The 15250-nt window shown below is 49.0% G+C and overlaps 8 protein-coding genes across 8 annotated transcripts; 5 read left to right on the top strand and 3 right to left on the bottom strand.

Moving 5' to 3' along the window:
* Positions 1-677: 677 nt before the first annotated feature.
* On the top strand, positions 678-2752 carry Pdw03_8328 (Serine/threonine protein kinase, putative; the record flags this gene model as incomplete). The annotated part of the gene is made up of 3 exons (XM_014677982.1): positions 678-1221; positions 1279-2593; positions 2662-2752. The coding sequence occupies 3 exons, from the start codon at positions 678-680 to the stop codon at positions 2750-2752; spliced, it is 1950 nt and encodes a 649-aa protein (XP_014533468.1).
* A 434-nt stretch (positions 2753-3186) lies between these two features.
* Positions 3187-3786, bottom strand: Pdw03_8329 (Thioredoxin-like fold; the record flags this gene model as incomplete). Its single annotated transcript, XM_014677983.1, has 3 exons — positions 3187-3273; positions 3334-3696; positions 3775-3786. 3 exons carry the CDS (start codon positions 3784-3786, stop codon positions 3187-3189), a joined length of 462 nt encoding a protein of 153 aa, XP_014533469.1.
* A 520-nt stretch (positions 3787-4306) lies between these two features.
* Pdw03_8330 (Metalloreductase, putative) lies at positions 4307-6551 on the bottom strand (the record flags this gene model as incomplete). Its single annotated transcript, XM_066101932.1, has 4 exons — positions 4307-4316; positions 4376-4467; positions 4517-6344; positions 6391-6551. 4 exons carry the CDS (start codon positions 6549-6551, stop codon positions 4307-4309), a joined length of 2091 nt encoding a protein of 696 aa, XP_065957015.1.
* Positions 6552-6826: 275 nt separating this feature from the next.
* Positions 6827-7459, top strand: Pdw03_8331 (Ctr copper transporter, putative; the record flags this gene model as incomplete). Its single annotated transcript, XM_014677985.1, has 2 exons — positions 6827-7290; positions 7345-7459. The coding sequence occupies 2 exons, from the start codon at positions 6827-6829 to the stop codon at positions 7457-7459; spliced, it is 579 nt and encodes a 192-aa protein (XP_014533471.1).
* A 790-nt stretch (positions 7460-8249) lies between these two features.
* On the top strand, positions 8250-9016 carry Pdw03_8332 (GPI anchored protein; the record flags this gene model as incomplete). Its single annotated transcript, XM_014677986.1, has 2 exons — positions 8250-8666; positions 8729-9016. The coding sequence occupies 2 exons, from the start codon at positions 8250-8252 to the stop codon at positions 9014-9016; spliced, it is 705 nt and encodes a 234-aa protein (XP_014533472.1).
* A 597-nt stretch (positions 9017-9613) lies between these two features.
* Positions 9614-11074, top strand: Pdw03_8333 (Alcohol acetyltransferase; the record flags this gene model as incomplete). Its single annotated transcript, XM_066101933.1, has 2 exons — positions 9614-9644; positions 9714-11074. 2 exons carry the CDS (start codon positions 9614-9616, stop codon positions 11072-11074), a joined length of 1392 nt encoding a protein of 463 aa, XP_065957016.1.
* A 241-nt stretch (positions 11075-11315) lies between these two features.
* On the top strand, positions 11316-12354 carry Pdw03_8334 (Acyl-protein thioesterase 1; the record flags this gene model as incomplete). Its single annotated transcript, XM_066101934.1, has 6 exons — positions 11316-11395; positions 11456-11467; positions 11538-11628; positions 11683-11736; positions 11804-12192; positions 12249-12354. 6 exons carry the CDS (start codon positions 11316-11318, stop codon positions 12352-12354), a joined length of 732 nt encoding a protein of 243 aa, XP_065957017.1.
* Positions 12355-14045: 1691 nt separating this feature from the next.
* Pdw03_8335 (Assembly factor cbp4) lies at positions 14046-14567 on the bottom strand (the record flags this gene model as incomplete). Its single annotated transcript, XM_014677989.1, has 3 exons — positions 14046-14173; positions 14284-14468; positions 14530-14567. The coding sequence occupies 3 exons, from the start codon at positions 14565-14567 to the stop codon at positions 14046-14048; spliced, it is 351 nt and encodes a 116-aa protein (XP_014533475.1).
* Between the last annotated feature and the right edge of the window lie 683 nt (positions 14568-15250).

Consider the following 15250-nt stretch of genomic DNA (forward strand, 5'->3'; position numbering starts at 1 on the left):
GTTTGCTTATTTTCCTTGCGATAGCTTCAGAATTCCACACGTGATTACCTTACCCCAGGGGCCTCTACTATGATATAGCTACCAAAGGCAGTGATCGGACAATAATTGCTTATTCCCCGAACACGAACTTGGATGTGCGACATTCGTTAGTCTCAGAGATTATGTAAAAGTCAAAAACAGGGCGCCCAAACATATCCACCAGTGGCGGTTTCATATTCGACTCCATCCTAGTCGATCCCATTTGAGAGACACAGTCCAAGCACAGTTAGCGACTGGAAGTGGAGATGATATTCAGCTCGCCTCGATAAACTCATCCACTCTGCTGGGATTTAGGCGGGCTTACATCCAGGTGTATGACGTGGGGAGAGTTGCTACAGCAACTCTGTGAGGAAGGGAGGGGATATCGGGGGTGATGAAGTGGATAGTAGAATAGAAGAATCAAGATCTGTCCGATCTTGGTGGAGAGTGATCGACTTCGAAATAAGAAACATAAACCTTCAATATTTCCTGAGACAAAGGCAGTTATTTCTTTCTTTTTTTTTTTTTTTTCCTCGCTCTTCTGTACGAAAGTCTTCACCTCTTTGCCTTTGTTCTGAGGTTTAGTGTTAGTGCCAATCAGTTCCGGCCTTATCACAAGGGGTCACAACCATCTCCTCTATCGCTCCTCCATCAACGCCATGGCTATTATTTCAGAGGACCATCTGGGCCTAAGACTCCCTAATCCACCACCACTGTTGCACACTCGTGGTCAATTTGACCGCCCCTCTACTCCTGCTGATGGCTTTACGAGCCCCCCCCAGACCCCTCAGGGTAGTCCCAGCAAATCACGCTTACCTCCGGGCGCACTCGACCTACCCAATGTCTTCGACAAAGCCATGAAGTTGACTCCCACTTCTCCCTCCAAATCGACATACAACCACTACAATCATCCTATGTTCTCTGCTGGCAAAACTGGCGAGGGCTACAACGAAAGCGTCATCCACCAAACCCCTATGAGTCCAACGCGTAGGGCCAACAAAGAGAACACACCCCCCAACCCCACGCGTCTGACGAAGGACCTGGGATCAACCCCGACCGCTGCAGCACTTTCACGTCAAGAGCCATATCAACCACGCGATGAGTCCACCAGACGCCAGGTCCAGATGCGCGGTCTGACCCCCGAGGAAATGGAGAAGCTAGCACAGCCTAAAGTGAAACGCCTGGTCAATGTGACCCAACTCTGTAAGCGCGGGCCAGCCCACTAATTTTGACGTAGCTTGACTAATTTACGCACGGCAGATTTCCTTGACCATTACTTCGATCTCCTCAGCTACGTTCATAATCGCCAAACCCGCCACTCACAATTCAGAGCCGCCTACCCCGACCCCCCTGCTACCCCTGACGAAGAGCACGAACCCGCCCTCCTAAAATACCTCGGTCGCGAGCGCGCACACCTGCGGAAGCGTCGCACACGCCTCCGCCAGGGTGACTTCCAGATTCTGACTCAGGTTGGCCAGGGTGGGTATGGACAAGTGTATCTGGCACAGAAGAAGGATACACGCGAAGTGTGTGCGTTGAAGGTTATGAGCAAGAAGCTGCTTTTCAAGCTGGATGAGATTCGTCATATCCTGACCGAGCGCGATATTCTCACGGCGGCTAAGAGCGAGTGGCTGGTCAAGCTACTCTATGCCTTCCAGGATGATAGCCAGATCTACTTGGCCATGGAGTATGTTCCTGGTGGAGACTTCCGCACGCTGCTGAATAATACTGGTGTCCTACATAATCGTCACGCACGCTTCTACATTGCTGAAATGTTCAGCTGCATTGACGCGTTGCACGTGCTGGGATACATTCACCGTGACTTGAAGCCCGAGAATTTCTTGATCGATTCCACCGGGCATGTCAAGCTGACTGATTTTGGTCTGGCGGCTGGTATGCTGAGCCCGGGCAAGATCGAGTCAATGCGCGTTAAGCTGGAGGAAGTGGGTAACACGCCCGTTCCCTTCGGTCGGCCCATGGAACAACGTACAATGGCCGAACGACGACTAGGATACCAGTCGTTACGGCAGCGGGAAGTCAACTACGCCAAATCGATCGTCGGATCGCCGGATTACATGGCTCCAGAAGTTCTTAAGGGCGACCAATATGATTTCACTGTGGACTACTGGAGCTTGGGATGTATGTTGTTCGAGGCATTAGCAGGCTACCCGCCTTTCGCAGGCGCGACAGTCGAGGAGACATGGCAGAACCTGAAGCGTTGGCAGAAGGTGTTACGGAAACCCGTCTACGAAGACCCGAATTACTTCTTGTCACGGCGGACATGGGATCTGATCACAAAGCTGGTTGCTGGAAAAGAGCAGCGATTCAAGAATATCAAGGAGATCCACGAACATGACTATTTCGCTGAGGTCGACTTCGAGAACTTGCGTAATCAACGTGCTCCGTTCGTGCCTGAGCTTGATTCCGAGACTGATGCTGGGTACTTTGATGATTTCAGCAATGAAGCAGATATGGCCAAGTATAAGGAGGTTCATGACAAGCAGCGTGCGCTGGAGGATATGGCCGATCGTGATGATAAGATGGGCAAGGGCTTGTTTGTCGGGTTTACTTTCCGGTATGCTCGGTTTGAACCCACTGAATGGGTGTTCCTTCGTATGATCGTTCTCTTGCTGACCATTCTAGTCACCGCAAACCCGCTGTTGACAGCAATGGCCGCACCAGCTCGCCACGGAAGCCCATCGCAACGGATGGCACATTCGGGACCATGTTCTAGGCTCCGGGCCAAAATCCAGGTTTTGCATTCATTTTCGGTCAACCTTTTTCTCTTCTTACGTTACTCTGCCGCGTGCGGGCATCCGAGCTGGATCTTGGTTGCCTTGCGCCAGATGTCCCAGTAATGAGTTTAATGGCTCATCTTTTCGTTTTTTTCTCTTGTTTCTGTTTCAACTTCAACTACATTTTCATTTTGCAGCTTGCAGCGCGATATGTTTTCTCGGCTCGTTCTAGTGTTATGGTGCGGCTGGAGTTGTGACATTTGATTCTTGTATGATACAGCCATAGAACAAAAATGGCGCAGTTTGTGTCTTGTGCTAGTGATGGTTTCATTGTATGGATTATGGAAAATGATGTTGAGTTCATTCATGAACAAATCCTGAGGAGACTACTTGGACCGCACAAATTCTCTAGCAGTAAAAGCATCGACTCTTTTTAGTTTGCAGGAAGCTGGCGCACCATGCGCAGGATCTCGGACTGGTTGTCTCCAATGACAGCGCGGCCATTGACCCAGTCAACGGTCTATAGAGTAGAGCATTAGTTAAAATATGGCCATGGAAGTAAGGACAAGGTCGAACATACAATAGGCCGCACGAAATTCTCATGATTCTCCTTGAACTTCTTCAACGCATCCTCCGCATCACGGGCGCCCTTTACCAGCTCCGCAACACCATACGTCACCTTCTCGCCCGGCCCACCGACACCACTGACGGGTGAGATGTAGTCGAGGATGCTGCGAAGCTGGTCTGTTGTTGGGGGTGAGGTGGTAACCTCCAGCTCGAACTCGCCGCGCTGTTGCTTTGTGTGGGCGGAGTGGTCGCTAGCCTGGTCTTCTGTGGCAGTTTCGCTAGCGGTTGAGGAAGCTTGTTTGAGGATGTTGAGGGTTCGAGTTGATGCTTGGATGGAGGGGGAGTGGAAGAGGGTGATCGGATCGAGGGTTTTGCTCTGTTCGTGTTAGATCGTGGTTTGGGGGCTAGGGGAGGATGAGTTGTTGGGGTTCGGAGTTGGTATAGATGAACTTACGAAGCGAAACATATTGACGGTGTGGATCTTTGTATTTGAGAATGTGGTGGTGCAAGAGGCAGGAGGGAGTTGGAAGAACTGGGGTTGACGGCAGTTCATGCATGATGTCATGTGCTAGCTCGGGTCGTCCCGGGCTAAGTTACGTTGGTCCGAGTGAGTCAAATTGCTCCTCTCTTTTGAATAACTATACGCTACGGAAGACTAGATTTAGGACTGTGATGGAGGATACAGAATCATTCTATGTGATCTGGCGTCTGGCGCCTAACGGAGAGCGATGGCATCAATATGTCCATCCAACCCTCAGCTCCGCGTTTGACTCTTATCCTCGCGGCATAGCTTCCTATTGCTTGATTGCCTATCCCCATGCAGTCGATTGGGCCGATTATGTGGTAAGACTGAGCGATGGATCCTATGCGGGTTAAGACACAGGATGCTGGGGAGGGCGCCAAATTTGGGAGCTGCGTGGTATTGTACCTCTCTCTGGAAGCGAGTATCAGACTCTCACCTTTGGTAGATGTTTTGAGCCACGCATTTAGCCATATCTGCACATAACTGATTAGTGCCTGGCTAAAGTGTCAATTGTCCAAGAATTTGAACATACCCAGGCAAAAAAAGAACAAACCATAGGTTGCTATTTCTCCATTCATAAACCAAAGTTCTCAACATGCAAGTAAATCCCTTGCGCGCCAGTTCCTTTATGCACAGCTCGTTCGTCGCTTAGAGAAACCACGCTACGGCGGACATCGTCTGCTAGGCCACGAGGTCCGCACACAACCACAGCACTTTCTCCTTCAGCTTTCTCCAAGACCTTGCGGATGATGGTTCGTGGGGTGGGACGACCAGAGAGAATGTTGGGATAAAAGATGTTTTTGCTTGTGGAGTCCTCGAACTGACGGGCCTTCACATCCAGAGCAGTCTTCTCAGATTGAACAGGCGCTGAGCCGGAGCAGGTACAGGCACAGGTGGTACTGATATCCTCATCTTCAATTTGAACAGTGCAACAGCAGCCTCCACCAGGGAGACACCCCTTGCCTGTTACCACAGGGCCTGAAGTCGAGGTTGACTCGGCAGAGATAGAGTGAATCAAAATATTGTCCTTCTCGGAGAGCTTCTTGGTCTCATCTTGCTTAAAGGCTCCCAGCATTGGGTCAGGCTGTGTCTGCAATGGTAGCAAGGTAGATGTAGGCGGATCCAGCTTTTCATCACATGTGATATAAATGCTGATTTCAATCTCCTTCTCGAAACTCGAATGTGTGCGTCGACACTCATTCACATCTGCCAGAAGAGACTGAAGTTCGGAGTCAAAGTAAGTCAGCTGAGAACGTGATTTGATTACCCAGACAAACCGCAACCGCTTGGTGGCTGTTAGGCGAGCGATGCGAGCGGGTGTCTGTCCTCCGTTACTCTCCATCTTCCATGCTAAGACAACGTCCCGCAGAAGAGGCATTGTGAATGTCGCACCCATGCCACCTGCCAGCAGTATGACACTGTCGAACTGACGCAAGGGCCGAATGCTTCCATATGGCCCTTCAATAAAAACAGTTGTACCAGACATCACTTGTCCTTTCCCCGATAAACTATCGCTCTTTGACGCATGCCGGAAGAAATGTCTCGTTCCCCCCTTCTCAGCGCGGATAAAGAATTTCATCTTTTTGTCTTCTGGGATCGAAGCAATTGTGAATGGATGACATTGCAATGGAACGACAGAGTGGCAAGTAAGGTAGACGTGCTGACCAGGTTGCCACCCAATACCGGGGTTTTCGATAGTAACGCAAGTGACATTTCCGGGCAGTGGGGTAAACTTAGCGGAGTGTGTCCAGAGAGCATTGGATTGGTTCTTTCGGTGAAAAATGGCCAGGTTCGCATATGCACCCCAGGCGTAACGAGCAACTCTATCGAAGACCAGAAGCCCAATCGGAATCCATACCCAGGTCTTGACTTCATTAGGTGCATGCATCCATACCGCAACAAGAAAGCCAACAAAAGTGACTAGATGCTGGATAACAAAGAACTCATAACTAAGACGACGGATAGGAGCGAAAGAGGTGATCACAATAAAGGTGAGGATGATCCAAGCGGCAAACCCACGCTTCGTCAACGGATCGTTATTAAGCTGGTAGGTGATATAATTCCAACGGCTCCAATCGCGGAACCAGAATCCCATATGGATGGTGGTAGTCAGCCACAGTATCCGGGAAACCCAGCGATGGTACCAGTTCAAACTGACGTGGCTCATTCCTGCCAAGAGCCCAATAATGTTCTGTCTACCTGACAACAAAAATATCAATGGCAGCTGGCAAATCGCAATGAAACCAGTACGGTAGCCAACGTTCTCCCATGCCCATGGATCCAGGGTGTCCAGCTTGTAGAAACAGAGGACCATGACCACTATCAGATTGGCTAGCATGATGAGGACGGGTCCAAGTGGTGGGAAATGGAGAGTGAATCCTCCCAGTTGGAGCGGTTGTGGAGTTGCATAGCTGACTTCGCGGGCTGTTGCTGTGATGGTAGCGTAGAGATTGAAGAAAATTGATTTTGGTTTGGCAGGTGTGAGTGAAGAATCTCGCAAGCTGATTATTGTTAGCCATTATCATCGGATGTCAAGACCAAACATACCGGTGGCTAGCAATAACGCGATCCAGCACGTTAACAAGGGTTGCCGCACCGATTGCACTTCCCACGACAGCCCAGTACATTTTCTGTAGGGTGAACAGACTTGGAATGCCATCGCCCATGGACATTGAGCCCGCAGGCATGTCACCCATTGACATGGACATCTTGTGCTAGAATTGTAGTTAAATAAAAATATCAGTTTTCCTACAAAGCACAATCCCCGGTGTTCACGGGTATATGGAGAGATCGCCAATGACAGCGCAGATTACCAATATTATGCTCAACCATGCTCACATCTCCAGGTGGGGGGTCCACCATGTGGGCACCGTTTTCGCCCAATGCGTCAACGCAATGTGCAACAGTTGGCTAATTTCCTTTTTTTCTATCTTCAGTCTTGAATTTTTATATTCTGTAGATTCTCACACACTCCTCATCAATCATGGAAGGCATGGATATGAGCAGCAGTTCTGCCTCAGACGGTATGAGCTCCTCCATGGGCTCTATGAGCATGACTATGGTATTCCACAACACCCACGACACGCCACTTTTCTCCAATGGTTGGACTCCTTCGTCCTCTGGTAGCTTTGCAGGCACATGCATTTTCTTGATTATTCTCGCTATCATCGACCGATGCCTTATTGCTTTCAAAGCAACGATGGAGCGCCACTGGCTTGCCACACATCTCCATCGACGATATGTCACTGTGGCTGGCAAAAGCACCGAAGCTGGCAAGATTGACGCCGACCCAGATGCGAAATTTGCATCCCTTGTCACCGCGCAGGGAGTTGAGGAATCAGTCAAAGTTGTGCAGAACATCACCCGCGGGCCAATTCCCTGGCGGTTCAGTGTTGATCTACCGCGAGCAGTCCTGTTCCTATTCATTGTGGGCATCTCTTATCTACTGTAAGTTCTAATATATTTGGGACGTTATTGCCTATATGCTAATATCAGACCTAGCATGCTAGCTGTGATGACTATGAACGTCGGTTATTTCTGTTCGGTGCTTGGAGGCGCTTTTCTCGGGGAATTGGCGGTCGGCCGCTTCATTCAAACGAATGAGCACGGACACTGAGGATCCTTCTTTTAGTCACACATTTTACTGTCCATTTAATTTTATGCCCTTCAGCATCTGGCGTTTAAGAGGAGTCATCTGATGGGAATTGATTTTTTGGAATTTTATCCATCTCTTTTTTTTTTTTATTTTTTCTCCATTCCACTAAAAATCCTTCAATCGTCTCCGGTCCGGAGCAAATCACATGACTAAGCTTTGCGCGCGGAATTGAGCTAATTTACTAACCGAATTAGGCTAGCGCAACGGGCAGTGTCCACTTTTAGCGCTAGCGCAGGGCTTCAATTTACGTTGGAACAGGTGAGAGCTACCAAAACAGCAAGTTCACGCCATTCTAATTGAGAGTACTCCCTACTCTGTACTCTATATAGTCTGAGATATACCTCATTGTTAAGAAACTAACAGGTGTGCTACGGAGTACTGAGGTACGGATGTAGAATTGTCAAGATATAGCACGATAAAAGAAACACCGGGGGTGAAAGTGACCATTTCACAGGAGTCTAAAAGATCAGTTCATAGAACAGGTATCGGAAGATTCCGAAACCTGTTCAGTTCAATCTCAAAGGGGATAGGGTCATGATTGCCGATATCTCGGATTCCACGGGCTTCATAGGTGGACCCTAGTTTTGTTCAGGTCCCGCTAACTCCCTCACCTTGTGAGTGCAGAGTGAAGAGTTCAAAGAGCTGGGCTTTCCCACCTTTTCTAGTACATAATCTCCTATCTAATTTAATTCCTGTCCTCCATACTTTTTTTTCCTCTCTTTCTTTACAATTCTCCGACAACATACTCGCAATGAAGTTCTCTCTCCTCGCCTTCACGGCCATCGTGCCATTGGCTTCCGCACACTTCAAGTTGATGTATCCCACCTCTCGTGGCTTTGACGAGGATACTATGCCCAAATTCCCCTGCGGTGGAATGAGCCAGTCCTCTAATCGCACCAAGCTACCACTGTCTGGTGGCTCATTCCCCGTCGCTCTTGAGATGCATCATTCCCAGACTGCCGTTGAGATCCTTCTTTCTCTGGGCAGCGATACAGGAGACAACTTCAACATTATCCTCTCGCCAACTTTCCAAGTCAGGGGACTTGGCGAGTTCTGCCTTCCTCACGTCGAGATCAATCAGAAATTGATCGGCCGCAATCTCACCGATGGAATGAACGCTACCCTCCAGGTACAGACCAACGGTGACTCAGGTGGCGGTCTCTATGCTGTATGTTCATTTCTCTTTCTTCTCCTTTTTGGCTCTTTTTTGTATATACTAATACAATTTAGTGCGCTGATGTCCAATTCTCCTCCGACGTCACATACCAGACACCATCTGCCTGTAGCAACAACACTAATCTCGTTGCTACCACCTTCCCCGAGGCTTCTGCTGCGCGCAATGCCAACGAGTCTACTCCCGAGGGCCAAGCACAGAGCGGATCCTCTTCCTCCACTACCTCCACTTCCACTTCCACTTCAACTTCAACCTCCACTTCCAAGGGTGCTGCTGTGCCGATGCAAACCGCCGCTTGGGGAGTTATTGGCGCTGTTCTCGTCGGTGGCATTGCTATGCTGTAATAGTCGATTCTTCGATTTCTTACTCTGTTGGTCTAGGGTCTCGGGGCTTCGCGATGCATAATGAACAAAGATATCTCCTGTCCCTTCGTTTCCTGCTCACAACTAAACAATCAACTTTGTATTTCTTACCATATTACCACCACTTTACCCATCAAAATATACATTCCGGCTGCCTTGTCATTTTTACCAACCTAGGATGTTACACAAGATTCAGGCAATACCTTGACTACAGCTAAAGGGTAATTGATATCGCAGTGGCTTTCTTGATCCATCTCTCTTCTATGGTGCACATAAATCTTACCAAGCTTTGCTGATTCTTCAACGAGATTGCAGGCCGAATGAAGTAGCCACTCACGAAGCAACTGCATGGGCAAACCGTTCAGTATACTCACACTCCAGAATTTCACTGTCGCTCTTTAACAGCAGTAGAAGAATGCGTTTCGTGGTTCAGATGTGTGCATTGTAGAGTGTCACGTGTGCGGGTAGATTGACCTATATCAAGCAACTAGGGAAATCGACAGGGAGCCAGTCTCTGGACATTTTGGGCATCCAACAAGCAAGAGAAAACTGTCTACGCGGTACTGGCAACACTCAATTATGGAGGACCTTGAGACACTACGTCCGGTTGGTAAGTAGATCTCTGTCAAAAACATCCAGGAATCTCTTCCAGAAGTCATCAATGCCTGACCCCAGTCAGGTCGATTGGAGCAATACTCTACATCGCGCCACCAGGTCGGATTTTATTTAAATGTTGCTGTATCAGCAACTTATTTACTACCAGGTTCATTCTTGCTTTCGATCAAAGATTACATCTATCAGGCATGCGAGGCCGCCATCACGGAACATCCGTCGCTATCCGCCATCGTAGCAGACGATCACACTCAAGACCCCTATTTCGTGCGGCTGCCAGAGATTTGTCTTGACCAAGTTGTATCTTTTCAGGATTGGAAGCCAGGCTTGTTAGCTACCGAAGCCGATGGCGAGCCTACTCCGGATCTTGATTTACAAACCTTGCTTGCAACCCAGCACAACACGCCTTTCAGGGCTTCCAACCCCTTATGGAGGGCATGTGTCCTGCTAGATATAGAGGACAAGCGGCAATTCACTGTGGCGTTTGTATATCACCACGCCATTGGCGATGGAACCTCCGGGAAAGCCTTCCATCGAACCTTCCTGCGAGCCCTAGGCGCAATCAACTCCTCGAACCAGACTAAATCCATCATTAAGTCACCACGGCTCCCTCTCTTGCCAAACATTGAGCATGTGCACCCGATGTCTCTTTCCTTGTTCTATCTTGCCAAGAAAATCTTTCAGGCAAAAGTCTACTCCCGACGGCCCGCAGGTCTATGGACCGGCTCTAAGGTCCTAATCCCCTCTCAAACCCGCCTGCGGCTCGTTCCATTCTCCAAACTACTCGTCGCGGCAATAAGAGACAGGTGTCGACAAAAGGGTACAACAATTACCGCACTCCTACAGACAATCGTAGCCCGCTCACTCTTCGCACGCATCCCGCCTGAGTTCACGCAGCTTGTTTGCACTGGGGCGCTCTCAAGCCGGCGCTGGCTGCCAGAAATTATCACTGATGAATCAATGGGTGTTTGGGTCCAGGATTATGAAGAGACCTATTCCCGGGCGGCAGTGGCGCCCTCTGACGGCTCCTTCCCGTGGGCAGAGGCTAGACGGTCTCGCAAGACCATTGAATCCGTCCTGAGCAGGAGAGGGGGAAATGCTAGCACGAGTCTCCTGCAGTTTGTTGATGATTTTCAGCAAGAATTGTGCTTGTCCAAGGTTGGCAAGGACCGCGACAAGAGCTTTGAGGTGTCGAATGTTGGCGTTCTAGATCCGCAAACAAATCCTGACTTGCCTTCTATCAATGGCATGGTGTTTTCGCAATGTGCCAGTGTGATGGGTAATGCCATTGAGGTGTCAGCTGTCACTGGAGGAGATGGGTGTTTGGTGCTGGCTGTCTCTTGGCAGCAAGGGGTTGTGGAAGCTGATCTCATCAATGAGGTTGTTGAGTCGATTAAGCAGGAGCTGAACTCTTTAGACGTGCTATGATCAACGGGGATCATTGTTACATAGGTATGACCTTCATAATTTTTAATCAAGCTTTCACAGAACGAGCCCTGGTTTCCGAGGTCATCCATGGATCTTCAGATGCTGTTATCAGATGGGCGGTGAGATGGCGATAACGTCGGCGGCAGAACCGTGGGGAATCAACAACTCGAGAAATCTCTCTGCTTTCCTTTCAACTAACATCTTTTTTTTTTGATCTCATATCCTTACATCGATTTTTAAAATGGTTCGTGCTCCCTATACTGTTCCGGCGCTCAAGAAGCACACCGCCACTGTTATCATGGCCCACGGATTGGGGGATAGGTAAGCGCTCCTCTCGAAAAGACAAACGGTAGCATCGACTCTGACAGTGTTTGAATATAGCGGTGCCGGATGGTATGGGAATTCTCAAAACTCACCTGGTCCAAGTCCATGAGCCTCACTTCTGACCATCAATTTGTAATAGGGTGTCCCTTGCCCAGACCTGGCGCCGTCGCGGCAAGTTCGACGAGGTGGCCTTCATCTTCCCCAATGCGCCCGACATCCCGATCACAGTTGTACGTGAGCCCATGCGTAATGAAACGAGCATGTATTGACGAAGGAATGAATAGAACTTCGGTATGAGCATGCCCGGGTGGTACGACATCACCAAGCTTGGCCGTGACGTGAGCCCTCCACTCCCAGAATCACCGAATAAACTCTTAGCGCTGATAATCATCTCCCCCTATCCAGATGGACTTCGAAGAAGCCCTCCGCAATCAAGATGAGCCAGGAATTCTCCGCTCTCGTGACTACTTCAACGTGCTTATCAAGGAAGAGATGGATAAGGGTATCAAGGCTTCGCGTATCATCCTGGGCGGGTTCTCCCAAGGCGGTGCTATGTCCGTGTTCGCCGGTGTGACTAACAAGGAAAAGCTCGGTGGTATCTTTGGTATGTCGTGCTACATGCTATTGAGCGACCGGATTAAGAACTATATGCCCGAAGAGTGGGCCAACAAGAAGACGCCGTTTTTCCTTGCTCACGGCGTTGAGGACAATGTCGTTCCATTCGCCTCTGGGAAGATCTCGGCGGCTAAACTCAAGGAGCTTGGTCTGGAGAATGTTTCCTTCAACAAATACGAGTATGTTCTCGGTCGATGTTGTTCTGGGTTTTGATAGTTCGCTAACGTGATTGCAGAAATCTTGGCCACTCGGCAACCCCCGAGGAAATTGATGATCTAGAGAATTTTATTGAGAAGGCCCTTGCCACTGACGGAGAGGGTAATGCTTCTGCCGGCTTATGACTTGGTCATGATCAGAGCAAGAACATAGAAAGTGGCATTTGGGGACACACCTTGATTGTAGGTTTCATGCTGCTGCTTGCTGCTGTCATCTGGTATAGATACCAGTTGTCAAAGCAGAAACAATCCATGCAGAAGCAGCGTTAAGAGCCCCAATCGGAGCTCACTTTTGGCATCCATAACATTGAAATTCAAAGATACCAATTCTGGCAAACCTTAAAAAGCAAACAATTCTGCGTAGCTGGTAGTATGGGTTCATTCTAAACTATTCAATTCCATAGCTAATTATCATAGGGGATGGGATAGGTTCGGTCCTATGGGGGGAAGTCACAGGTCAGGAGGCCGCTACTAAATGGGTTGGGTGCGACGGTCAATGTTGTCACTTCGTTGCCCGGCGCACCTGATAGTTAGAAGGGTACTATATGTGCACATCCATACTGAAAAGAAATTTCAATTAATAACCATATTGATTAAACTGATGGGATCGGATGTCTGGAAGGAGCGGATAGTTAGAAGGATTGATCAGCGCATTAGGGACCTGCCTTCCCAGCAACGTGGACACCATGTCTCAGCCCTGTGGAATAGGAAAGTGCGACCTCAACTCACGGTCCTTTTAAATCCTAACTAGCAGAGTCCATGGGGCCAAGGATTTTATTAGCGTGATTTACGGACAAGCTGTTGTGGTTAAAAATCCAAACATCAGCAACAGGTGCCGCAGATCAATGCAACGGGCCCGATGATTATTGGGGGTTGATTTGGATCGATCGCGTGAATTACAAGCGCATTAGTAACATCGACGATCAAATACCTGCGTTAGAGATATTCAAGGTTGTGCACACAGTTAAAACGCCTGTCACAGAGAGTGGAGGAACTCTCACGATTGGAGGCAGTCATCAATCTAGTGCGGGCATGCAGATATATTTTGTTTCATCCTTACATTTGAAAATCAATTTCATTGAAGTTTTGAATATTCCATACGACTTGAACACGTCCCGCCATGATCAACAGCAGGTGTTAATAGTGATCAAAATATATTTCTGTCTGCAAACCCCGCCAATGTGATCAGTAGACCCTAGCCCCTGAGGTTATTATTATAGTCTCAACAAGTCTACAGCCTCCTTCTCAAAAGGAGCAAGTACCAAGACTAGCACATAATCCATTTGTTCACAACGTGTTTTTTTGCCGGCACTTTTTGACCCTCAGGGCTACGAAATGCTCCGCTAAGAATCATAAATGAACGCGGAGCCCTACATGTATGTTCAATATCCCAACTCAATGGCTGACTGGCAAGCCCATGTTCTAAGTGACAGTAGATATATACGCCATGAATGCTGTAGAACGAGATATGCTTTTAGAGTATGACATTCAAGAGACGCAGTTCGGAGATCGGTAGTTGTACATTGATGTAAGCCTCAGATATTGAGGCGGTAGATGCAAAGATGAGGGAAGAGTCGCAGTTTCGTACAGCCAATAAGAAATCATGACATTCACCCAGGGTTATCCAAAGTTGCAGATAGTGCAGAACTTTCGGGCTCTCGAAGCCCCGGGATGAAAAAGACAGTTGCGAGAGGAGCAATCGAGTCAATGGCCGGGGAGGTGGAGGAGGGTTCGAGATGTAGGTAGAGCAAGCTCTTTGTGCGGACACAGCATGGTCACAGATCAATGGTCGAAGCAAGAATTTTGCAACCGAATGATCATTTTTCACCCAACATCTCCTTGCGCATCTCCTCCCGTTGTATCCGCGTTTGTTCCTTCTCCTTTGCGCGCTGCGCCTCCAACGCTGCTCGCTTCTGGTCTAATTCTTCCTGGGCAGCGTACCATACTAAAAAATTGGAGTCATAACAATTAGCCACTAATGCACTTCCAGGCCAGAGCGAGCCCGGTTTCACGGACATAACCATCTCCGGGGTAAATTGCAAGTGCATGACATACTGGACTTATCGGACTTGGACCACTCCTTCAGCTTACTGACGTAGTCATCAAATTCCTGCGCTCGGCGGTCCCCTTGTTCGGCGCTGCGCTTCTGCAGATCCGGGTTGTATCGCTTCCTAAGCTCTTCATCGGAAGGTCGGAGGTACTCAACGAAAGCGGGGCCACCGACGACCATGAGAAGGCCACTATGGTGAGAACCGAATGTGAGCACTCGTCTTTGCCACGGTGCAGGCGAATATCACTTACCCGGCTATGGTCTTCGCCCATAATCCGGCGCGAGACATGGTGGTGAATCCGAAGGGCGAATGCTGACTACCGATTTAGGGCTTCGGTGTGACGATGTGTATCTCAGATGACTCGGGCAGATATACTTTGTAACGCGAGATGCTGAGACCGATGGAGATCATCAACATCATCGCGGCTCTCATTTGCTGTTGGGGGCGGCGTGGCGCAGCCGATGTGGCTTAGTTTTACGCTTTGCCCGATCGAGCACGTCTCACAATTTCGTGTCTCTCCCCACACTTTTTTGTCAACTTTTTCGTGACGTCTTCTGGAAGTGTTCCGAGACAAATGTGGAGTCTATCATGTTTTCATGTCTTACTGGCCTACAGAGTACCTCAAAGTCCATACCTCCGAGTTACCGCGTTATACAACCTTGGGCAGCCCTCGTGAGTGCATTGATCCACGGGTGGATTGGTCTGGTTTAGTCATCATTGTTTGACTTTGAGGCTGGACAGCTGTAAGCCCTGGATTTGGATGGCAGAATGGCCAGTTTTATGGAGCACAGTGACTCGGGAAAGCACACCTGTTAGCCACCGAAGTCCCAGTGTTGAAATTTCCAAGGTTTGTGTGATGGTAATTGTGATGGGCTTGCAGGACGAGAAAATCTGCAGGACTCGGGCCCCAGCAACGCCCCCCCCTGATCGTCAGGCACCGATTGGGATGAAATAATTTCCACCAGCTTTGC

This window comes from Penicillium digitatum, chromosome 3 (assembly GCF_016767815.1).
Source record: "Penicillium digitatum chromosome 3, complete sequence".
NCBI classification, from domain to species: Eukaryota; Fungi; Ascomycota; class Eurotiomycetes; order Eurotiales; family Aspergillaceae; genus Penicillium; species Penicillium digitatum.